The sequence below is a fragment of the Oryctolagus cuniculus genome, chromosome 2, assembly GCF_964237555.1.
Source record: "Oryctolagus cuniculus chromosome 2, mOryCun1.1, whole genome shotgun sequence".
In the NCBI taxonomy this organism is placed as follows: domain Eukaryota; kingdom Metazoa; phylum Chordata; class Mammalia; order Lagomorpha; family Leporidae; genus Oryctolagus; species Oryctolagus cuniculus.
Window position 1 is genome coordinate 11,297,884 of NC_091433.1, and position 24,702 is coordinate 11,322,585.

General features: G+C 49.6%; 1 protein-coding gene and 1 long non-coding RNA gene across 2 annotated transcripts in view; one reads left to right on the top strand and one right to left on the bottom strand.

Annotated features, from left to right (window-relative positions):
- Window positions 1-696: 696 nt before the first annotated feature.
- On the top strand, window positions 697-15,842 carry LOC138848432 (uncharacterized). Its single transcript, XR_011386195.1, has 2 exons — window positions 697-1,338; window positions 2,724-15,842. It is a non-coding gene; the product is annotated as an uncharacterized lncRNA (long non-coding RNA).
- Window positions 14,942-24,702, bottom strand: part of TAPT1 (transmembrane anterior posterior transformation 1) — a 68,904-nt gene continuing 59,143 nt past the window's right edge. The window contains exons 11-14 of the mRNA XM_051830318.2: window positions 24,496-24,564; window positions 22,116-22,192; window positions 19,305-19,465; window positions 14,942-17,086 (exon numbers count right to left, since the gene is read on the bottom strand). Coding sequence (XP_051686278.2) covers window positions 16,857-17,086; window positions 19,305-19,465; window positions 22,116-22,192; window positions 24,496-24,564 — 537 coding nt within the window. The 3' untranslated portion in view covers window positions 14,942-16,856. The remainder of the gene's footprint in view (window positions 17,087-19,304; window positions 19,466-22,115; window positions 22,193-24,495; window positions 24,565-24,702) is intronic.

Below are 24,702 nucleotides of genomic sequence, written 5' to 3' on the forward strand. Positions count from 1 at the left end.
AAAGTGATCATAATATAAACTATGGACTTGGGGTGATGGCAGCGTTTTCAATGTAGCTTCGTCAAGAGTAATATATAAGATAATGGGGGCAGGCTGTGCACGCATGGTTGCAGGGGGTGGATGGAACTTTCCAGACTTTATACTCAATGATGACATGAGCCTAAAAATGGCCTACAAGATAAAACCTAGTTTTAAGTAGATCACAAAAATTAAAAAAAAAATCACTTGGAATCTGACCATGCACACACATACATGATCACTCAATGTGACCAGTGTTCCTGGATCTTTGTAAGCACCTGAGTCCGGTCTTCCCTAAGGAAACGTGTTCCATCTGTCATGTGTCTTGGACTTGACCCTTGAGGAATGAAACCCTGGGCAGGCTGAGGCTTCCCCGTGGAGTTGTGGCTCTGCTCTGACTCCTCCAGCCACAGCGAGAGCTGACCACGGCGCTTCTCCCTCATCCTGCCCCAACCTGGAGTTTCTTTTTTCTGGTCCTGATGCTGCCGCCCTGCAGTCTACCACAGGGGAGCAGTCTTCGGCATCCTGTAAGCGGGCTTCAGGGTCACCTCTACTATGTGCTGTGGGATGTGAGGGCTTCATGTGGCCTTCCCGGACCTCAGAGCCCTCGGTGATGAACCTGAGACAAGACTCTTGTCCCTGTGAGGATTAGGACAGTAGACGGCAAGTACTCAGTGTGGGCCACGCGTAGACATGGTGCCCACACCATGTGGAGGGGCCTTTGGACAGGACATTTGTGACCCCCCACTTCTCCACTGCTCTTTTCTGTTTTGGGGAGCAGACTGTGATCCAACTGGTCAACATGGCTCTTGACACTGTGGGAAGGCTGCAGAGGGAGCAGACGGGAGCAGATTGCTTGGGTTTGACTCCTGCCTCTCTACTTACCATGTTACTGTGAACGTGCCGCTTCCGTGTAAGTTCAGAGTCTCGTCTATGAAGAGCTGGGTATTATGATTGTGCCTAGGCCAAAAGGTCTATGTGCAGGGTGCCTGACCTAAGGCACCTACAGTACATTAGTCAAATCAGAACACGGAAAAAACAGACCATGAACACAAACTAGCTTTGTCTGTTTTAACCTCACAGGCTGACCTGAACACCCAATGAGATCATAGAAGCGCAAGGACTTGGTGAGCCAGAAGTGGCTATTTAAAAACAGAAGTCTGCTGTTGTCAACAGAGGGACAGCGTCCCCTGGAGGAAGAAACCAGCTTCGGGAGCTGCCTTTGTGAGGCTTAGCTGAGTTCATGGATACTTAGAAGACTCTGATCCCCACTGGGTCACTACTTCCGAGATGAGACACCGCCTCCGTGTTTCAAATGGGGTCAGCGACTTAGGAGGATTATTTTTGTGACCTAATTCAATAGTTGACTGTAATAGGATTTTTTGCGAAGTAGAGGAATGACAGAGATGATTACTGCTATTTCAACTTACAGCAGCAGTAAGGTGCTAACCCAGGGGGTATGGTAGCATGAACTCGAAGCAGTAGCTTGGAGACCTGTACCCGGAGGAATCTTAGGAGTGTGTGAAATGTGACCTAGGGCAAGATCTTGCCAAGTCTGGTTCTGGAAAATGAAGCTAATTAAATTTATTTTATCTGTTAAATAAGAGAATCAGTGAGAACAGATTCCAGAGAGGATTTGGCCCTACCACACTGCAAGGGTCTATCATCCTATCTTGGTCATTTCTCTCAGCTCTCAGCAGTCTAGGGGAGCCCTACCTTACCAGAGAATGGAGGTCTTGTTCCGTTGCTCATTAGTTATCTACCACTGTTTTCCAACAAGGATCCTAGGTAACATGCAAGAATGTAGGTTATACCACATCATTGCAATACCCACCTCAAGGAGTTGAAAATGGTGGCACAAGGCAGCATCAGTGAACCCCTGGGGTCCTCCCAACCTTGTGTGCTGAGCCAATGAATGGAAGATAACAAGTGGGGGTTTTCTTTAACTAAGAACTCCTTCAGGCCTTAAAGAGTACAGACTTTCACAGCATCCAGATAACTTGTTAGACAATCCCTCCCTTGCAAGCACAGTCAAGTCAACAAGGGGCTCTGATCTCTTTTTATCACTAACCACCCCTTTGTGACAAAGGACGCTCATACCAATCTGGCAGGTGCCAGTGCTAGGACTTTCATTAAAATAATCCTCAGGATGTGACTTGATCAAAGATTTGGGGCAGTCTGCCTCCAAGGCACTAGAAGATAACCACTGCTAATGAAAAAGATGGCTAATTTCTGAACCCAAGAGAGATTGAGAAAGTCCTCTTTGGTGGGGATGGGGGTGGGGGGGTGGGGAGAGTGGTGGCTTATGTGTCCAACTTTGGCAGGATGGAGAGCATCTACACCCAGTTGCTGTGTCCTCAGCCTATTGGGGCCACAGGGGTGGAGGGAAATGAGAAAATGCTTCTTGCTGTTTCCCAGAGCTTGAGTTCAATTTGGTGTATGGTGTTATGGCTTGGATAATAGCTTGGATGTTTCCTAAAGACCCACGGGTTAAAGGATTGGTCTCTAAAGTCTTATGTCAATGGATAATGGATTGTCAATGGTTGATGAATTAAGCATGAAGGCTAGACCCAATTATGACACCTGGGAGGTGAGCCCCGAGGCAGGTCCTTAGGTCATTGAGGGCATGCCCTCACAAATTAGCTCACACTAGAACGTTGATTATATAAGCTGAGTTGGGCCTGGTTACTCTCTCTTCTTCCTAGTCTACCTCATGTTCAAAATTCTGTTAACACTCCATCACCAACAGCCTCTACTCTCATAAGACGTCAGACTCATTGTGTCATCCAGCCTTGGACTGTGAACCTCCAAAATTGGGAGCCAAAATAAACTTTCTTGCATAAGTAGTTTCTTCAGGTATTTTATTTGTAGTTATGAAAAGTTGAACAATGCAAAAAATTTGGGTTGTTAACTATATCTGAAAGTTTATAGGAGCTTTTGGAATTGGGAATGGGGAAAGGTTCAGAGAACCAGGCTACAGACCGGACTGTTATAAACAGAACACTATTCTGTTCTGTTCTGTTCTATTCTATTCTGGTGATTGGTGAAGGCTTAGAAGACCAGAATGTTGACAGGATGGTAAACAGTGAAGACCTATGATGATGAGGTTGATTAAAATGAGGGTCCTGTTGGGAGCTTAACTAAAGACCACACTTGATAAGCCATTGTGAAGGGCTTGGATGTATTGGGTTCATGTTCTGAGACTTTGTGGAAGGCTGAACTTGAAGATGGTGGGCCAGCTTGTTTGCCAAGAGACATCAAGGCAACAAAGCATTCAAGCTACCAGATGGGAGTTATGGGTTGGATATGAGCCTTTGGAAATCAGGATAGGTTTTTATGGTTTGGATAATAATTCAGGTGTCCCCCAAGGTCTTATGTGTTAAAGGCTTGATCCCCAGAGTCTTACGTTAATTGATATTTATTAATGCTTATGGATAATGGATTAATGTTACTGGTTGGTGGGTTAAGGTGGAAACTCAAACCAATTACGATGTCTAGGAGGGGAGCCCAGAGGGAGGTCTTTAGGTCATTGGAGACTTGCCCTTGGAATGTAGTTCTCACAAGAAGGTTGGTTCTATATAAGCTGAGTGGGGCCTAGCTTCCCTCTCCTTCCTGGCTGACCTCCACACACTCCATCATTGCCAACACCCCCCCCCCATCAGAGCCAGATGGATGGGGCTGCCCAATCTGCGACTGTGAACCTCCAAAACTGTAAGCTGAAACAAACTGCTGACCTTCCTCAGTAGCTTCTCTCGGGTATTTGTTTAAGTAATGAAAAGCTGGTAAATACAAATGTGCTATACGCTGGCTCGCATGATGTGGGTTGCACCGAAAATGACTCATGGTGTGCATGACACAGTTGTCTGAAGTCATTTGAGGAAACATCTGGGTTTTGAGTTGGGACAGAGCCTTGGGGGTCACTGGCGATGATCATGTTCTTGAAAAGACATTAGGAAGTTTATCCAGCAGGAGAAGGCAAAGTGCTGAAAAACAGAACTATGCAAGGGCCTGATGAAGAGTCTGTGATGCAACAGCCTGTGGTGAGAGAAAGGAGCCCCGGGAAGAAGGGGTGCAGAGGTCCTGAGATCTTCTGTCCCGGGCTAACTCTCCCCGAAGGGGTCGCTTGCAGCCCAGCAGCAGGCAGTGCCCAGCAGTGTTTCTAGCCCCTCCTCCTTCCAGATGCCCAGAGCCGGGCTGAACCGGCCCTGGGTGCTCAGACACTTGCCCATTTCACTCTCACTGCTCCCCTGTACACAAACTGCCCATCTTTAAAGGTCTGATGTTGGCGCCACTCTGTGCCTATTCAACGCCCACCTCCCTTAGATTGTCTGCTCAGGGCCAGGAAGCCACAGGCAGGCAACTCACCAGGCTCAGTCTAAGTCAACATTTCTCAAACTATAGGACACAACTCATCACCAGGATGTCAAAGGGATTTAGTGTGGTCTCAGCAAATTTTAAAAAGACAAACCGAAAAATATTCAAATAAATCAGAGTAAAGTTTAGTATTGCTTTGTCAAAATTCACTTTTTGGTTAAATATGTGTGGGTACAAATATGGGTACAGTGGGTTTCAGTGTAAAATGTACTTCTTGCTCTGGGTTGTAGTCAACAACCTTGAACCACGTTAACCTTGGTCAGTCAGGGGCTCTTTTGTCCTCATTTTGCAGCCCTGCGGACAGCTGGGTGTGGCCACAGGACCTACTTCCAGCCTCTGCGGCCAATGCTTCTGGCTGTGGGTAAAAGGGGCCTGGGAAGATTTTCCCTCTTTGATTAAAGAGCAGACATGGCAGGCACAGGTCATCTGCTTCTTGCCTGCTTTCTCTCTTTAACATAGTTTGTGATGCTTGGAGTGCAGTTGCCACTTTGGGGCCAAAGGGAAAAATGGACTTGACCATATCCCAACACTAACCAGTGCTGTCCAATGACCACCTCCTGGCTCTTGCTATGTGAGATGGACAGACAGCCACTCTCACAGCTGCTGCAGTTGGGTTTCCTGTCACTGTGGCTGAATCTTGTCTAGCCAGGGGAAGTGCAGTTCAAATATTTTCTTTTCCACAAAGCTTAGCATAGGCTCCCCTCATCTCACACTTGCTAGCACTGTTCTCTGTATGCCCAGTGGTTCCTAGTATTCTTATTCTGTACTAGTGGTCTTTAGAAAGCTCATGGAAACGCACATTAAGAAGCAAGGCATGGTTCTCAAAATTTTTTGCAGCATAATAAGTTATTTAAACGTTATCTTTTAAATTTGTTTTCTTGGTTATTTATTGCATTTGAGAGACAGAGAGAGCTAGAGACAAAGAGTCCCATCCAGTGTTCACTCACCTAAATGCCTGCAACAGCTGGGGCTGGGCCAGCTTGAAGCCTGGAGCCTGGAACTCAGTCTAAGTCTCCCACACAGGTAGTAGAGACCCAACCGCTTGAGACATCACTTGCTGCCTCCAGGGTGTGTATTAGCAGCAATCTGGAATCCGAATAGAACTGGAATTCAAACCCAGACACCTGAAATGGGCTGAGCTCATCACAGAGGAATCAAATGCCCACCCCTAAACTTATGTTTTAATTCCACTTTTCCATGAGTTTTTTATTTATTTATTTATTTGAAAGGCAGAGAGATAGAGGGAGAGCTTTTCTACCTGCTGGATCACTCCCCAAATGGGACAGGCTGAAGCCAGCAGCCTGGAACTCCATCTGGTTCTCCCATGTGGGTGGCAGGGACCCAAGCACTTGGGCCATCTTCCACTGCTTTCCCAGGCACTTTAGCAGGGAGCTGGATTGGAAGAAGAGCAGCTGTACTCAAAATGACGCCCACAGGGATGCTGGCATTGCAGGTAGCAGCTTAACTTCCTTTGCCATAACGCTGGCTGGTCCCAAAGAGCTTTTTTTTTTTTTTTTTTTTTTTTTTTTTAAAGAAAGCTTTATTTTCATTTTTTTGAAAAGGTGACAGGGAGAGGGGGAGTGCTTCTATCTGCTGGTTCACTTTCCAAATGCCTGCAACAGCTGGGCCAAACCAAAGCCAGGACCCCAGGACTTCATCTTGGTCTCTCCTGTGAGTGGCAGAAACCCAAGTTTGTGGGCCATCATCCCCCCAGGGTGTGCATTAGCAGGAAGCTGAATCAGAAGTGGAGGCAGAGGACTGGTGCTGTGATGTGCTGGGTAAGGCTACCTACCACCTGCGGCACTGGCATCCTGCATTGGCACCAGTTCAAGTCCTGGCTGCTCCACTTCCAATCCAGTTCCCTGCTAATGCACCTGGGAAAGCAGTGGCAGATGGCCCAAGTGCTTGGGCCCTTGCCCCCATGTGAGAGACCTGGAAAAAGCTTCTGGCTCCTGGCTTTGGTCTGACTCAGCCCCAACCCTTGTGGCTATTTGGGGAGTGAATCAGGGGATGGAAGATGTCTCTCTCCCTCTAACTCTGCCTTTCAAATAAAATAAACAATCCTTAAAAAAAAAAAAGACATGGAGGCAGGACTTGATCCCAGGCACTCTGATATGGAATGCAGGCGTCCCAAGTGGCAACTTTACTCACTTTGCCACACGGCCACGCTCTGTGAGCTTTTGTAGTACCCCCAGGGACACACTTGATTCACCTACATCACTGCCCTTGGTAATGCAGGTAAATGCTGGGTAAATTTGACAAAATGGCCAAAACTTGTGGCCAGTTACTCCCTGACCTGGGAAGTGGGAAGAAAGGCAGCCTCTCTCGCTGACATGCTGCACACCCGTCCTCTCCCTCCCACATGCAGCCACCTGCCACGGCTCTATCACACTGGAGGCTGAGAGAGCCCCAGGGGCTGGATCATCTGGCCTTGGGGGAGACAGGATGCCTCTTCTCAGACCCAGGTCTTCCTGACTCCAAAGCCCACATTCACTGCCCTCTGCCAGGAAAAGAGGCTGTTTTTGAGATAAGGATACTGAGCTTCCCACCATCTGGGCTGCTCCTTAGAAAACAGATGTCTGAAATCTCTGCATGGAACATGAATTACAGGACAAAGTCCCTCAGCTCCGCACACTCAGCGTCTCTCGGGAAGAGAGTCCGAGGATGGTCCACAGGACCCTCGGGGTAGAAGGCACCAGGGGGTCAGCTAACCTTTGTGTTCAGGGAAGCTACAATGCCATTTCTTACTGCACCTCTTCTAAAACATCTGCCCACAGAAAGTCTTGCTTCTTTGCGTTTTTTGGCCTGACTCCTAAGACAGAAGAATGCAGGAGATGCCTCAAAGGCCCCGAGTCTAGCACTTCTGCAACTGGCCAGAGAGCTTATTAAATGGAAGAGCAAGGAAAGAGCAAGGAGGGTGTATGCTACCCTAGAATGCCGGCATGGGGCGCCTCGAGGTGAACTGATTTGTGAATGTGTCCAAGCATCTTCTCTTTGTAGAAGCAGACACAGCAGAAGGGGAGGCTTCCAACACATCACAGAGGGGCTGCTCTGGGATCCAATTCTTCCGAGTCCCAACCCAGAGCCCTTGTGTGTGATTTGCTATGTTTCTATCCCTGGCAGCCTTGTCACATAGCTATGCCACATCAGTGATGTTTCACGAATCTCCTTTTGGGCTGCTTACCAAAGGCCTGCACGTGTTGAACGTGCCAGCGTTTCCTCTCGTCCCTCCTGTTGCTGTTTGCGAATCCCAAGAGGGAAAATTGATTTCCGAGTCCTTCTAAGGGCTTTCCCTAATTTGGGTGGGGTGAGGAATTCTAACCTCTTTTTACAGATTCATTTGGATCACCTAAAAGACTGATTGAAGCTTGATTCACTAATTTTTTTAAATCATCAGGAAAAATATTGAAATTAAGAGAAAAATGAATATAAGCATGTCACTCAAAAAATATCTAATATATTAAAATATTTAATCATACTCCTAAAACTAGGTACCCTTTTTTTTTTAAAAAATTACTTATTTATTTGAAAAGCAGTGACAGAGATAGAGGGAGAGAAACAGAAAGAGAGAGACCAACCATCCAGTGGTTCATGCCCCAAATAGCCACAACAACCAGGTCTGGGCCAGGCCGAAGTCAGCGAGCAGCTAGCAATTCCATCTGGATCTCCCACAGGAGTGTCAGGGGCCCAGCTGTTTGGGCCATCCTCCACTGCTTTCCTAGGTGCATCAGCAAGGAGCTAGATTTGAAGTGGAGCATCATACTGGCATTCCACTATGGGATGCCAGTGTCTGCGGCAAGTGGTGGCTTAACCGCTGTGCCACATCGCTGGCCTCTGGTAACCTTTTATAAACTCCTGTAAGGTAACCAGAACTGGAGGACCCTCATCCCATCCAGGGCAGATGGGGGCATGGGGTTCTGGGCACACTCAGACATCGGGGGCCCCTGGAAGACTTTGGCCAGGAAATGCCAGTTGTAGAACTGCATGTAAAGTACATAACCAGACCAATGCCCACCATAGAGGAGCTGAGCAGAGATGTCGTGTTGTGGCCATACATGGGAGTCTACGTTGCCAGTGAAAATAGTTCAGATTATTGACGTGGAAAAATGCTCACTTCACGTACAGGAGCTGCTAGAAGCCAGCGTGCATGGTAGTCTTATTGAAACACGCTTACATGTGGGTTCCAATATCTTCATACGTATTCTCAGAAACACTAGTAGCAGCTTTTTAAATGTCTGGTATTTGCCATTGTTTGAGCTGGGACAGAGTCACTCGCCCGTGATGCATGAGGACACAGCACGAGGCACATTCTGCTTCTCAACTGGATATGCCGACCTATATTATACACGAACACTTGGAAAACCAGGGTCTTGGTTTTGTGGTTGGCACCTGGATGCCACCACCCCGACCGTGCCAACCCTTCAGGGTTGATCAGAAGTCAAGGGGAGATTATTTGAAAAGTGCCAGGTGTCACATAAATCCACACTGTTGTGCTCCAACACTGTCACGGTGCTTCAGGGAGAAAAACAGTGACTCAGCACTATACGCAGGGTAACCAGAACAATCCATTCTAATCCTGTTCTACAAATAGCACGCGGCAAAGGCAGTCCATGGAGAATTAGACTCCTTTGAAATTCTGGAAAATGTGAGCCCAAAAGAAGGCAGAAGCAATGGAAAAGCTATTAACTGTGCTTGCTGTTGTTAAAACAATTTAAGAAAAGTCATGTCGCTGTTGCTAAGAGCTCTGTGCAGGTGTGCAGACTGCACAGCGGTTACGGACGCACGCTCTGGGCTCAGATGGACCAGGGCTGAAATTCTGACCTTGTCACGCCCCAGCTGAGTGACTCTGTTGGGAAAAGAGCCTCCCGAGCCTCGGTTTCCACATCTGTAAAATGGGGACTTTGCTTATGGAACGTGTGGGTCTCCTGAGCGGGGTTCTCCTCCAAGGGCAGGTCAGGTTCAGAGGGCGTCTCGACCACCGTTTCAGGGAAGCACCAGGTCCTTACTACACTGCTGATTACCTCTTAGCACAGCCCAGGCTCGGAAATACCCCGCCGTTCACACCTCTGTCATCCATGTTCTCTCCATGGGAGTGTCGGCGTCCAGACGGGCCCTGCCTGCTTCTATTCCTAGTCCTGGAGTGGAGAATGCTCAGGGAAGAGAGAGCGATTGCCCCACCTGCTGAATTGGTGTGAAATCGCATCCCTCAGTGGACAGAGTGCACTTTCCCTTCCTCTGCTCTTGGGCGACCAAAGCTCTCAGTATCTGATTTCTGCACAGCTCATCTGAAAGGCCCTCCCGCCAGGGGATGGGGATTGAGTCCTGACGGGCAGCAGAGGCAGCAGCAGGGTTTGAGGAAGAACTAGACCCTGATCCTGGGGCCACCTGCAATGCCGGCATCCCATATGGGCACCAAGTCTGCTCCACTTCTGACCCAGCGCCCTGCAAATGCACCTGGAGACACAGCAGAGGATGGCCCAAGTACTTGGATCCCTGCCTCCCATGTGGGAGTCCTGAAGCTCCAAAGCCCTGCTTTGGCCTGGCCCGGCCCTGACATCACCACTTGGGTGGGGATTGAACCAGCAAATGGAAGATCTCTCTGTCTCCCTCCCCTGCCCCGGTCACTTTGCCTTTCAAATAAAATAAATCTTTAAGAAAAATGTATAAATAGAAGCCCCTGGTCCTAACCTGCTCTGCCTCTGTGGAGCTGCTTGGCCTTGAGCGAGTGACAGCAATGAAATGTAGATTTTAGAGGACAAGTAGGCATCTGATACAGAACTTCTGGTCCCCCAATCCAAGCTTAGTCTCACTGATCTTTGCCTTGGGTAGCGAAGACAGCGTCAAGTGCTTGGACTCACCCAGATCCCTAAGGGAGGACTCCAGGCCAGGGTTCTCATCTTGACCAGGCACCAGACTCACCTACAGCCCTGTTCTGAGAAACAGGTGGGCCCCCTGCTGACAGGTTGACTCCGCAGGTGTGGCCAGGGCCCGGGAATCTGCACTTCTAACCTGTCTCCAGGAGGTGTGATGCGGCTCTTCTGGATACCACGCTGAAGACCACGGCTGCGCGCGGAGGCAGCAGGCAGGGACACACTGCACTTGTCACTCACACGCTGACCTGGGAGGCTCGGCTGCCACGCTGAGGGCGTCTCTGACCTGGGAGGCTCGGCTGCCACGCTGAGGGCGTCTCTGACCGCTTTACACTGTCGGCGGTCCTTGCTGGGCTTCTCCCCGCCCAGCTTACCAACGTCTTCTCTGCAAGGTCAGCACCAGCAGGGTCTGCGTTCCATGCCCAGCCTCAGCTCCCGACTCCGGCTGTGACGGCTCTGGTAATTGGGCTCCTCCTACCTCCTGCAGGAGGTCTGGATTGAATGCCTGGCTCCCAGCTCGGGCTCTGGCCCCAGCCCTGGCTGCTGCAGCCTTCTAAGATGCAAACCAGCTGATGTGAACTTTCTCTTTCTCCAGTTAAGACAGCTTTTCTGCTTATAAACAGGAACTACTACTTCTGCTACTTCAGAAATAGGTTAGATGTGAGAACATGGGGCACGAGTTTTGCACAGTGCTTTCACACTAAAACAACCACAGCCATGAGCTAATAATCCTAAGGCCCCTGGTCTGACTTCTGGAATACTGATCTGATCATAGCACTTGAGAGCTTGCAAAGCAGCTTTTTCCATGTACCTGCTTCGACAGTTACACCAAGCCAACTCACAATTCCACTCCAGCCCCTGCCTCCCCTGCAAGACCCAGTCCAGGACTCCTGCTTGGCAAGGTGGTACAGCTCTCGGAACTCCAGCCCTGCCTCTGCCTGCAGTTTCCAACGGACGCTCCCCTCCTATTCTCTGCATGATGCTTGCACTTAATTGGCACCAGTACACACTTGGGACTTTGTGCTGCAACCACACTACATACATAGTCTTTCCTCCCGGTTCACACCTGCCTTTCCCTTCTTACTCATTTAAATCCTACCTTTTCCCCAGGCATCCCAAGTGCACACCCTCCACTATGGTTTCCATGTTTTATTTGCCCAATGAGTCTTTCATTTTTTAAAGATTTTTTAAATTAGTATTCCCGGCACCTTGGCATAGTGGGTAAAGCTGCTGCTTGCAGCCCTGGCATCTCATAAGGATGTCAGTTCGAGGTCCAGCTGCTCCACTTCCAATTCAGTTTCCTGCTGATGGGCCTGGGAAAGTGGCAGATGATGGTCCAAGTGCTTGGATCCTGGCACCCATGTGGGAGACACAGAAGCAGCTCCTAGCTCTTGGCTTCTGATCTGCCCAGCTCCGGCTGTTGCGGCCATTTGGGGAGTGAACCAGTGGATGGAAGATGATCTCTGTCTGTTTCTCCCTCTCTGTAACTCTGCCTTTCAAATAAGTGAATGAATCTGTTAAAAAAAAGATTCATTTACTTATTTTAAAAGCAGTTATAGAGAGAGGTAGACAGAGAGATATTCTAGCCTCTGGTCCACTCCCCAGGTGACTACAATGGCCAGGGCTGGGCCAGGTCGAAGCCAGGATCCAGGAGTGCCTTCCGGGTCTCCCCCATGAGTGGCAGGGGCCAAAATACTTGGGCCATCTTCTGCTGCTTTCCCAAGCACATCAGCAGGGAGCTAGATTGGAAGTGGAGCAGCCGGGACACAAACCGGCACTCACATGGGGTGCTGGCGTCACAGGTGGTGGTTTCATCTACTAAGCCACAGCACCAAGCCGCCAATAAATCCCGATTGGCCACCTCCACGTGCCAGGAAGTGTACAAGGTTTGAGGGCTGTAGCAGCGAGAGTGGCAGAACCTGGGTATGTTCTGCGCCACCAGTGCCCATGCCGATGGTGGCACGCACCACACCCGGCTGTGCGCAGCGACTGCCGTTACTGTTAAATCACGTCTCATAGCGTATTTCTACATTTTCCTTTTTGCTCATCTCACTTGCCTGGCTAAGCCTGACACTGTATGAGCAGCTACTTATGTTCTTATGTCAAATGTATCTAAAATGAAAGAACATGCTTATTGAAAATAACTGGTGTTTCCAAGCTAAATACCCACTTTGACAGCTGCTCACCCTGCAAGAGCTTATGTGTTCAGCAGTTCTTGAACTAATCCCTTAAACAGATTCTCCTTGATTTCCCCACAGGCCGAAAGCAGTCGCAGGTGAAGAGCTAACTATGGGGGTTCTTCACAAAGTTCGTGGGGAATGGAGTTAGGAGGGAAGCTTGCTTTGGTACAGAAAAGAGTTTTTCTCACAATGGGCATTTTCCATGAACTGCTGACACCCACCCTTCTTTTTCATTATTTTTTAATTTATTTTTTTGACAGGCAGAGTGGACAGTGAGAGAAAGAGAGAGAAAGGACTTCCTTTTTTGCCGTTGGTTCACCCTCCAATGGCCACTGCAGCTGGCGCACCGCGCTGATCTGAAGCCAGGAGCCAGGTGCTTATCCTGGTCTCCCATGCGGGTGCAGGGCCCAAGGACTTGGGCCATCCTCCACTGTCTTCCCTGGCCAGAGCAGAGAGCTGGCCTGGAAGAGGGGCAACCAGGACAGAATCCGGTGCCCCGACCGGGACTAGAATCCGGTGTGCCGGCGCCGCAAGGCGGAGGATTAGCCTATTGAGCCATGGCGCCAGCCTCATTACTTTAAATATCAAACAACCTCCAATACAACTCTACTGTCTTACGTGAAAATGTGTCTTTTGCCAACTTGCCAAGGTTTGCTCTCCCCTTGGTGAAATTTCAAACAGCAGAATCTGGTTTTGCTCAGCAACTTTCAGATAACTCAACCCCATCAGAGTGCTAACTTCTTAGTAATGTCCCCTCTCCATGTTCCCCATTCCTCCCTCATCACAGGAAACCAGTGCCAAGGCTGCCGGCACTCCCTGAACTCTTACCCAGGGACGGTCCCATCCCCTGCACGGCACCTTGGACTCACACGTTCTTACTACTCTCAATTAACTCCTTTTGCTGCCACTCCTCCTCACTCTCCCACTGCACACACTTTCCCCAGAGATAAGGCCCAGGAGACATCTGTTTGACAAAGTATGTGAACAAATAAGGCGTGGCCATTGATAAGCTGGTTTAAAGTCTAAGGTCGGCCCAGGGCGCGGGGAGTCCTCTTCAAAGAGGGAGCAGAGTAACTAACCTTTATCTTTCCTTACAAACCACGGTAGATAGCAGCTATGAGCATCCAAAGACAGCGGCTTCAGAAGCGCTTGTTTTAGAGCTGGGCCTCAGCCCTCGCTCGCGCCACGCATGTCAGGATCTCTCACCAGCCCCTTTCAGACTCCCTCGTGGGCTTACCGGCATCACCTTCCAGAGTCGGTGGCTCAGAGCAAAGGCATTTCATGGGTTTATTTCCCGCCCAGGTTCAGTCTAGGCTGCTTTCCAAGTTCACTGGTGACTCTGCTCTGTAGAGGTACGTGGGGACCTGGGTTCCATCTCTTCAGGCGCTCTGTGCCTCTCTCTATGACTGTGCCAAGGTCACCACCTGGGCTGGCTTCCAGCTGGTGGGAAGCGAACAGACAAGGTGAATGCCATCTACCACCTGTCTTGGGCGTCTTGATACAATTATGGGGAACACCCCTTTGATTTCTATGTAACAAACAGTAAGAGGGCCTGGGCAAGGCAGTCCCTGTGCAGTGGTTCCACACCCAGCTACAGCCCTTGGCTCCCAGGACACCACAGCATTGCATGAATAGCCTAGTACAAATCTTATTTCCGTTTTCTAGAGGTGCTGTAAAACTGCTCTCAATTACTCCAATCGAAACCAGTCCAATAGGACAAAAAATCAGATTTACATACAAATGTTAAAGAACTATGCCTGTACTTATTTTAAAATGGAAACAAACCTGGGCGGTCAGTGGGTCCCCGGGAACTTGTGGTCAGCAGACGTGAGGCACGGCCTTGTCACCTCAGCCTTCCAGGAAGGGCAGGGGCTTGGACTGCAGCTTGGCTGAGCCTCCAGCAGAGCGGTTCCTGACACAAGTCTTTGTTGAAAAGTAAACGGAATGGAGGCACTTCTAAACATGGCGCCTTCCAACTGTTTTATGAATTCCTCTCTTGCTCTGCTGCATTACCCGGAGTGGAGGGTAAAGTCTAAGGAGCTAATGAGAGCAAGTGTGACCTGCGGCAATGAATGCGCCGAAACCCTAGTCCTGGTCCACAGGCAGTGTGGACAAGCTCAAATGACACGGGGAATGCACACCTTGATTCCAAAGGGAAGGAAGAGGGTCTAACAGGCACCGGGGCGTGCCTTGGATTTTTTCTTTTTAAACCACAACACTGCCTTGTACTTCACCCCCAGACGTGAAAAGCACACTGTATGACATTCAAAACACCTGCAAAATGCAACCACCTTCATTTGCTGATGTTAAGTGATCTATGACCAAGGCCCAGCCTATATGTTTCAAAGAGATAATTAAGCATTCACCACCATCTAGGACAAAGGGAAAATTCAAGTGAGAGGGTCTATCGGCTGTAAACGAGATGTAAACTCACCAGAGAGTGCGAAATGCATTCCACCAAGTACAGCACTAGGCACTGTTCAAATAAATTCAATGACCTTTTTAAAAAAGATTACAAAATTGAATTTATTGAGTTTCACACAAGATGCACTTATAAAATTAGTACTGAATGCCATTATAACAGAAGTGAACATCATCCCGATCTCCCAACAGCATTTGCAAAGGAAAGGGAACCCTCCCCAATGACCGCACGCTAACGGCATCACTCGGGGCTGGAAGTGGCCCGGACACTGTGCTCCTGCCCTCACCAGCCGCCTCGTCTGGCAGAGCTTTCCCCAACCACTCCCACTCACCACGGACTGCTCTGGTGAAAGGCAGATGGAGAACAGAACAATAATTTACGAATGGGGCCCCCCGGAAACATAGGCAAAGCAATTAAAGTTTCCATTTTTAACTTAAAAAATACTTTGTGGCTTCACAAAGGCATGTCGGTACGATTTCCTCAATGCCAATCTTCAGGTCTCTTGATTAATGAAACGCTAAACTCGCTTTTCTAGGTCAAATGAACAAGCCAAACATGGAAGCTTGCTTTCACAGGAAGTGGTGAAACCCCTATAGTTTGCCTCCCGTGCCTGGACACCAGTGCGAGAACTGAACTTCAACATGGCAAAGGAAGTGACAGTTACGAGAACCATCTTCTGAACAGCTGGAATTATAAGATGTTTATACAAACATGGGAAGGACGGTCAAGGTAGAGCGGGGTGCAGAGTAACCCTTCCTGCGATGCCTGCGAGGCGAGCCACAGGCAGGTAACCGGGCGGAAATGGACACCTGGATCTTGCACAAAACCAAAAAGCACCTTTGGTTGCTGTTCCCAACATCCACACACAAACGGCTCCGCACGTCCTGCCAGCCAGCCACATGCCCCAAACAGCTCATCTCCGTGCACACAGCTGCTCCCCGACACGGGCCTCCCGGCCCAGCCCAGGCAGGCCTAGCACTCACAGCCCATCTCGGAGCCTGGCCAGGGGCACCCACAGGGCACCCAGACAGGACGGGTGCCTTTTGAAAGCCCGGTAGAGAGGCTGTTGCCCATCGCACTTGGGAGATTTGTTTTACAACTCTGAGAAAAATCCAGTTAAAATCGACAGCTTTGAATTTTGCACACCAACAAATTTTTAACCTATCCAACACCAGATTCCTGCAGGTGTAATCATTTCTGAAACAAGCGGTTTTAAAATGAAACCAGTTAACTGCACCACAAAGTTAACAAGGCTCTGCACTCTCAGTACAAAAAGTGCTTCTGTCGTCAGGAAATCTCTGTCCCATCCACTCAGTTACACGACACACATCTCCTATTTAGTCTGAAAGAATAAACTGAAAAAGTATGGAACAATTCCTTACTAAGGCATAACCTTCATTTTCATTTTTTTCTTTTAAATAAATGAACTGCCTTAGGGTTCATTTTTGTTTTCTATAAAATGCTACTATGTCTTATTTAAGGTAGCCTTTTATTCTGATTAATTCAGATATGTCTTCGAGGATTATTCTGGTGGTAAGAACGTGTATCTTATGTTTAATAATTTTTTTAATGCTTTGGCAGATGAAGTACAGTTTGGAAACTGTTTGTGAAAACAGTGAGACTGGAAAGGTAAAAGCTTCACAGTTTCCAGGTTTTTCGTTATACTGGAGAGGCCTGGAGGCAAAATGCAACATTCTGGAAGGTCAGACTGACAAAGCCAAAGAGCCTGCGACGCTGCTTCGGCCTCTCGGGCCCAGAAGTGCTGCTGCGTGGCCGAGCAGGCTGGGTCTCCTGGAGCGCAGGCCAGGTGCGCCGCGGCTCCCTGATCCGGCCCGCGGCCAGACCACGTCACCGGAGGAGACTAAGATCTGCTTGCCAGCAATAACTTAAGTTTTTAAATAAATATTTAAGTGCCGTCTCAGCCTGTGTCCGAGCCGGCGGCTCAGCGTCCGCGGCCCCGGGCCCGGCACCGTGAGCACAGGCAGCCGCAGTTCAGTCGATGCGGTTTCCACAGATCGTGAACCTGTCGATCTCTAGCAGATCTTTCTTTGAGGATCTGTGTTTCAACTCGGAATTGTCCTGCGTTATGTCCTTCTCATCACCGTCCGGCGTTGTCAGAAACTGATCGGAACTGCTGGTCACTAGCAGTGGTATGATGTCTTCCTTCGGCCGCGCAGGCTGGCTGCTGACCGAGGCAGTCAGGTTCTCCTCCGTGGAAAGGCCTGTGGGAAACAGATGCACCGCGTTAGAAGATGGTCCCGGTCCTCACTGACTGGGATGCCGGAGAAAGGGTCCCCTGTCCTCTCTTACATAGCCCAAACAGCAACCAAACAGAATGCGTACACGTAGCCACGACTGGCAGGGAGCCTTCAGGGCTCCACCTCTCCGCTGGTTCAGCCACAGCGGCACCACACTCAGTTTTGGAAAGCCCGGGACTCGTATGTTACGGCCTCTGCCTACACAACCTAGTCCTCCCATGCCTGTTGTCAGACCTGAAAGACCGACCTCGGCTCCTCCACTCAAGTCCGTGGGCAGCCTGCTCCGGGACATCCCACCTCTTACGTGCAGTCACATTAGCATCATCCCTCCAGGAGAAGAAATTGGAGGTGAAAACCAACCAGCTCTCCGAAGTTTCTTTCAGGACACAGGGATCCTGGACCGGGCCCTGGGAACAGCCAGGCTGAGGCCTGGAGCTACAACCTCAGTGAATACATTCACTCCTGGAAGAACAGCTACCCTGATGCAAAGTGATGTCCTGTAAACTGTACTTGTTCAGAATCTGACGCACCAGATGCTGCCCTGAGAGTCCACTCCTCTATTCACCTCACTGTAATCCTCGCATGGTCTCCTGGCCTGCGAGATGTCCTCCGCAGACACTGGTCATGAAGGCTCTGTCACATGACCTGTGATTTGACGGCCATGGACTGCAGAATGTGTGTTAAGGGGTTGTGCTCTCATGAGTGGGGGCCCTCCCAACCCGTCACTAATTTCTTAGCAATCTTAATTTTTTGAAAGAACAGAGAACATACAGACCCACCATGAGCCAGTCAGTTTGCCTGACCACGTGCAATCTGCATACCACCAGCAGTGCTTACACACTGCTCCTCATGATGAAAAAGTCACTTTCAAGTGACTACACGCGCTATTTTACTTTAGCCCCTTGTAAGGCACATGTGAGGGGCACGGCCCTCCCGTCAGACCAGACTCTGCTGTGGCCGAGGCTCCTGCGTGCCCCTCTCCCCTGCAAGCCCTGCACTCACAGCGACACCGAGCTGCCGCAGCTCCGGCCAGCCCCGTCCCCGGAGGGTCCCTCCAATGCTCTTCACCGGCCTTCCTTCTCCTCCTCCAAAGTTGCATTTAGGCACGGTCACGTACAGGAGCGGTGCTCTGCTGCCCCTCACAGACCCTGCGCTGGCTCCCCTGTTGGTGTGCAAGGCCCTGAAGGGCATCACTGGTACTGCCTGGCACACAGCTGTTCTGTTAATTTAAAAACAGACCACTTCAACTAGAAGGAACTGCCATCTCACGGCAAAAATTAAGTCAGTGGCTCAGTTCCTCCTCCAAACCGTCCACGCAACCATCCTTAACTCCTCTACCTAACGCGCTCCTCAGTAAGCCCTCCAGTCAGATCTTCTAGATCTCCCCCTGCCTGCCTCGCCACTGCCCCGTGCCCTGAGCAGGCAGCCTCCTGGCCCGTGCCTCTGGACTCACTCTTCTGGAATTTTCCACCAAGCTGGGGAGCGATACTTAGCTGTGTCCACAACTGGTCTGTTGCAGCCACGCAGCAGTCAGGTCCCCCGGGCAGCTGCAGGCCCTGGTGCGCAGGAGCCCCCCAAGGCCCACAGAGCCCTGTCCAACCCTTTCCCCGGGACTGGGTCACCTCAGCCACAGCTGTTGCTGCTCTCCACCCAACAAACTGCTTCCTGCCTTGGGGTCTCTGCCTGGGGCGCTTGTCCAGAGGTTGGCCTCCTGGGAAGGCTGGCCACCCTGCGCCCTCAGGCCCTTTGCCAGCATCCCTTCAGAGCGAGGTGTGTGTGTGTGTGTGTGTGTGTGTGTCCCCACTCCCCCAACTCGCTCTCCTAGCCTCCCGCAAGCCCGCCGTGGTTTCTCTAGTGCTCACAGCCACTGACCCAGGCATGCGTATTTCTCTTCCCTGCTCCCCGGAGCAGGCACGCTGCCTTCACCCTCTGTGGGATCTCCTGGCCCTGCTGTGTGACAGGTGCGCAGCATCCACTGAACAAGCACTGGACGCCATGTCATGTGCATCTGTGGTGAGATCTAAAAGTAGAACCACTACAGAACTCAGACAACCAAGTACAGCGAAACCAAACCTCCAAAGCACTCTAAATGCTGACTGAACAGGGATGTGCACTTGGCAGAGCTGAGACAATGCAGTCTTTCAACGTGATTCAGGGAAGTCGTGGAAAGAGCCGGACCTACCTGGGGAAGCTCTGCGTTTGCTCTGAGATTTGCTGGCCGGGTGGCTGGGCGTGCTGGCCGGGGGGCGGTTAAACAGCTTCTCTTCCATCCGGGCCTCCTTGACGTACTGGCACGCCTTCCCCAGGAGCACGATGCTGTTCAGGACTTTCAGGGATACCAGCCTAAAGCCAGAGACAGACAAGTAACTGGGTGGAATTCATCTTAACCACTGAGGGCCACCTACTGCCCTGGCTACGGCGCCGGAGGGGCAGGGTGGGAAGGGGCGGGCCAGGAGTCAGAGGGTCCAGGTTGGAGGTGTGTACAGTTGCCAGAGCTTCGGGACTTTCACCACAAGGCACAACTTCTGCTAAATCCCTTACTTCTCTTGAGAAAGAATTACAGCAGCTAGAAACTTTTCCTACTACTGAATAATTCAGCATTTATGCTTCCTACAAAGCAAACACACTCAGTATATACAGATGAACTAAAAGTAAAATAAAATAGCACAGAGGCACTGTGGCATCTAGTAGCTTTATCTTATCTCTTAGTCATCTGCATCTACTCTCACTTCTTCTCTACATAGAAATAAGGTCTACTTAGAGGGCAGAGAGGACTGGTAGGGGTAGGGGTAGGGGACAAGGCACAGACTCTGGGGTCCAGTGTCTACAGAGGCCTGTGTGGACCTGGGCAAGCCACTCAACCAGCGAGTCCAGGACGGAGGCCAGCAGGGCAAGGTGCTTTGGATGCTGCAGAGAGTGGAGCCAATCTGTGATTTTTACTGTCTTCATTCATGTAACAATATATCACACTAAATCACACTATATCACAGGTATTTCTCAAGCCAGTTAAAGTCACTCAGTGAAATTACTTTCAAAGATCTTAAGATATAAGAAGTCCTTTTGACTAGATTTTGACGGCCTCCTCACTGGACTGACCGCAGCTTCTCCAGCCTCCCCACGGCTGCAGCCCTGTGCAGCGTCCCCCAGCACGCGCTCAGAGAGCTGCTGGGCAGCGGCTGCTCCTCCGGGCAGCCCTTCTGCTGGCCTTTCTGCCCAGCGCCATCTCCTCACACCACCACGTTGTCCCTGACACAGAACACCACTGCTCACCCTGGAGCTGGCTGTCCATCTGTCCGCCACACAGGCACTTGTTCTCGTCAGCTTTTCAGCTGAGCCAGCAGCTGCTCTCTGAGGAGTGCTGACCAGACCAGGAAGCACAGCAGCCAGTGAGACTCCCATCCCAGCGGGACAGATGCACAGCATTCGATGCTAGGAGATCCAAGGGGTTCTATCTGTTCTTGGATGGGAGACCATCCGGGCTGGGTGGAGTCTGTGATAAAAGAGGCTTCCTGGGCACAGCGGTTTTCAGAATTCTAGGAGAGGACGACCTGAGTGTAACCCTGCCATGGGGAGTTAGAAAGATCAGCAGAGTGGGCCATGGACGGCTGGGGGGGACCGCCCAGTTGGAGAAGTAGTGCCTGAACGGTAACTGATACAGACGCACAGCCCCTTGGGTGAGTCACGCACAAGCAACTACAGCCACACAAGACGTCCAGGTGTAGTAGTTCTGCTTGCTGATTCATGTCAACAGCAGAACACTAGGATGATCAGCTTGTTACCACCGGAACAACCACAGCAGTATCAGCTGGTAAGTGTGGCTCCATGTCAGCATTTCAAGGGGTGAGAAGGGAATTTGTACTGGAAAAGGAGGGTCTTGTGTTTTCCCAACGTCAAAAGCCTGAAGAGTGACCTTACTCTAGTAAAGCACTTATGTTTCCTCAAATGGAAAACGGGAACTGGCCGCGAGCTGATGGGGATTCTGGCCTGCTGCGGGTGTCACTGCATGGCCGCATCACCGAAGCACAGCCTGCAGGGGAGGGCCCGGGCTGAGCATGCCAGAGCGGAGGGCGGAGAGTCGCTGTCTCCTCACCGCTGATGAGGGGCTGCGCCACAGCTGCTGGGGCACAAGCTTGCTGAGCACCGGCCACGTCGGGGCCACGTGGGGGCCACGTGTTGGGCTCCGAGCAGAAAACACACTCAACACACGAGCTGCAGAATCACAGGTGTCTCTGGAAACCAGGCCTCGTGCAGGTGACTGCACTGCGACGTGATTACTGCGAAGCCTGTTCTCGCCCCACTGCTGCCTCTGGAGGAGATCTGACCCCTCTGCTACACGCCTCACACCCTGCGTCAGTCAGATCCTCTACGGCCAGGCTGGGCTACGTCCCCCTGCATCCACGAGCTGAAGAAGCCAGCAACGGCAGCCCCACCTCCCACTGCTGCTTTCTTCACACCACTTAGTCCCAGGCCCGACTGCTTTGGCTGTGTTTACTGTGGCCTCCCGCAGCCAGAGCGTAAGCTGCATGAGGCCGACACGGCTGCAGGTAAGGGCCGCCAGCCACTGGCAGAGAAACTCCACTTCTGCATTGGCTTTCGGCTGACATGACGTAGGCCCAGAGTGCATGAAGTAATTCAACGTGGCAAACAAACTAGAAGATCAAAACGTTTTTAATCCTGGAAAAATGGCCGACTGCAATGGCAGTCTTGTCTTCACAAAAGAAAGTATGACTAAAACCTGGTTTTTAACAAAAAAAGAGAGGGCTTTACAAAAGCCTTAAGAGAGTAAAATAAGAGCTAAAGTACTATTACTACCAGTACCACCAAAAAGCAGTGTATCTAACTACGATACGATTACACTCAGAAGCACACACTGGGAAGGCAACGCCAGCACTGAGTGGGAGTCGTACGATTTGGGTGCTATTAGCTTCCCTTATACCGTGCATTTATACTTTACTGGATAAACAAAAGTATACTCAAGAATGGTTCACCTTACCCAAAATAGAAGAGTATGACACAGGCATAAGACAGGATTCCTTGCACTTTAACTGAGCTCGTGACAACTCTGATGAGCTGGCCAGAAACAAACCAAAACACACAACCACAATTATTAGTTAATATTTAAATAAAAGACTTCACCATACTAATGTTAACACTTCAGGCACCCATCTATGGGCTGTCTAAATATGAGACAGCAGTTCTAGTCTTACTGATTCCTGTCAAAATCTGCCCACTGCTGACACTTGTGTGGGAGCTTTGGGTTTGTTGGGGACAAATCCAGGAAGCCTGTGGTTAATACAACAGGTCAACTGTTGCTGATTCTGATGTCAAACTCTGTATTTAGTACATGAATGACACATCTACTTGTACCTAATACATATGTAAATTAGCTAATGTTTAAAATGAAAAATTATTGTAGAAAGCACAAATGAATTAATCCTAACATTTTAAAGGACCCCCAATACCTTGTAGGAAGCACAGAAAAAAAGAAAACTTTAAGAGGTTTATACTAGGAACTGGCATTGTGGCATAGTAGCCTAAGCCTCCGCCTGCAGCACCAGCATCCCATTTGGGCGCCGCTTCATGTCCTGGCTGCTCCTCTTCCAATCCAGCTCTCTGCTATGGCCTGGGAAAGCAGTGGAGGATGGCCCAAGTCTTCGGGCCCCTGCATCCATGTGGGACACTGGGAGGAAGCTCCTGGTTCTTGGCTTTGGATCAGCCAAGCTCTGGCCATTGCAGCCATTTGGGGAGTGAACCAGTGGATGGAAGACCTTTCTCTCTGTCTCTTTCTCTCTCTCTGTAACTCTGCCTCTCAAATAAATAAAAACTTTTTTTTTTAAAGAGGCTTATACTCTTTAGAAAAACTGAACACTACTGAAAAACTAATTACTTAAAGGTCAGAAAACCCCTGTCTCCTCTGCATAGTTATGGTTAAGAGATCTTTTTTTAAACTTATCTCACAGAAGTGTAGGAGTAGCAGCTGTATACTTGGAAGTCTGCTAAAGGCACCAGTGAGATCGGCCGAGGGAAAACGTTTGCCCGCTGCAGGTGCAGCTATGCTCACAGCCTGGGGTCACGAGGGACAGCCAGGAGGCAACGAAGCTGCAGGACGAGACTGGCCGTGGCTAGTAACATCGAGCTATCAGCTGAAGAGTCTATCAAAGCGTCTTGTGAGAGACTTTAAAAGACATTTTGGGAGGAAGCAAGCTAATATACAGTGGCAAGGCCAACAACTTCTTTATGTTTTTCTCAGCTGATCTGCACAAGACTGCTCTTATGGGAGAACATTTTTGGCAAAAAGATAGCTGCATTTGTTCTAATATGAGAATAGGTAGTGAAGAAGGAACCTGTCAAATACAGGTGCAGCCAGTAAATCTGAATTAACAATATTACATCTGATGTGGCCAGGAGCTATCTGCAAGGCTGCTCTGAGAAGTTCATTAAAATATTCAAAGTTGATAATTTTTCTTTTGGTTCATTTAATTTTTTTTTATAATTTATTTTTGAACGGCATAGATCTTCCATTTATTGGCTCATTCCCCAAATGGCTGGGCCAGGCAAAAGCCGGGAAGTCCATCTGACCTCCCACGTGGGTGACAGGGACACATGTAGTTGTGCTGCCGTCTGCCACCTTCCCAGGCACATTGGCAGGAAGCTGGATGGGAAGCAGAGCAGCTGGGACTCGAGTCTGCACTCTGAAACCGGCTGCAGGCACGGCAAGTGGCAGATTAGCCTGCTGTACTATAATGCTGGTCCCCAGTGCTGTTTTTATTTTTAAAAAATACATGATATTCTGTAAGGATAATAGAATTTTTCACTGTAAAAACTTTCTGAAAAGTAGTAATTGCAGTTTACAGACTATGTCTCTATTGGGGCAATCATAATTTATTAAACCTATTTAAAGTTTTTCCACATTTCTGCTACTGTAACTGCCACTGCAATGCTTAGCCTTGCCCGTAGGATCCCCTTAGGACAAATTCCTGTAACTGGAATTACTGCAGTACAGCAGCAGTAACAGTGCTGTCAGACAGCCCTCTGGAAATGCTGAATCGCCTTCCCTGCCAGCACTGTTTGTTACAGTGGCTATGCCGGTGCCCACCACCAGCTATGGCCATGAGAAAACAATCTTTGCCAAATGAATAAGCCAAGGAAGTATGCTCATTATCATGACAACCACGTACACAGTTCCTTAATGTCATGTGTCCACGGGATGGCTTGAAATTCAAAAGAATCATGCTACAATCAGAAAACAAAATTTCTCCTATTAATTTTATATCAAGTCCTGTTGTAATAAATTCACTGACAATCCATTTAATAATATTCTATAACCTTGGCTATCTCATTATAAAAAAAAAAAGAATAAAGATTGGACTTACCAAGACAGCCAGAGGGAGAGGAATAAAGCCCATCCTCCGTGCTACCGAGTCGCTGTAGTCAGTGTACGCCTGGAAGAGAGGAGAGGAGAGGAATCAGACTCCTGGGACATCACCCTGCATTTAACAGATACTGTTACTCAGCCCCAGCAAATGTTCTAAACTGGTGAGGCTGAGTGAAAAGTAGAAAACATGACTTCCATTATGTAA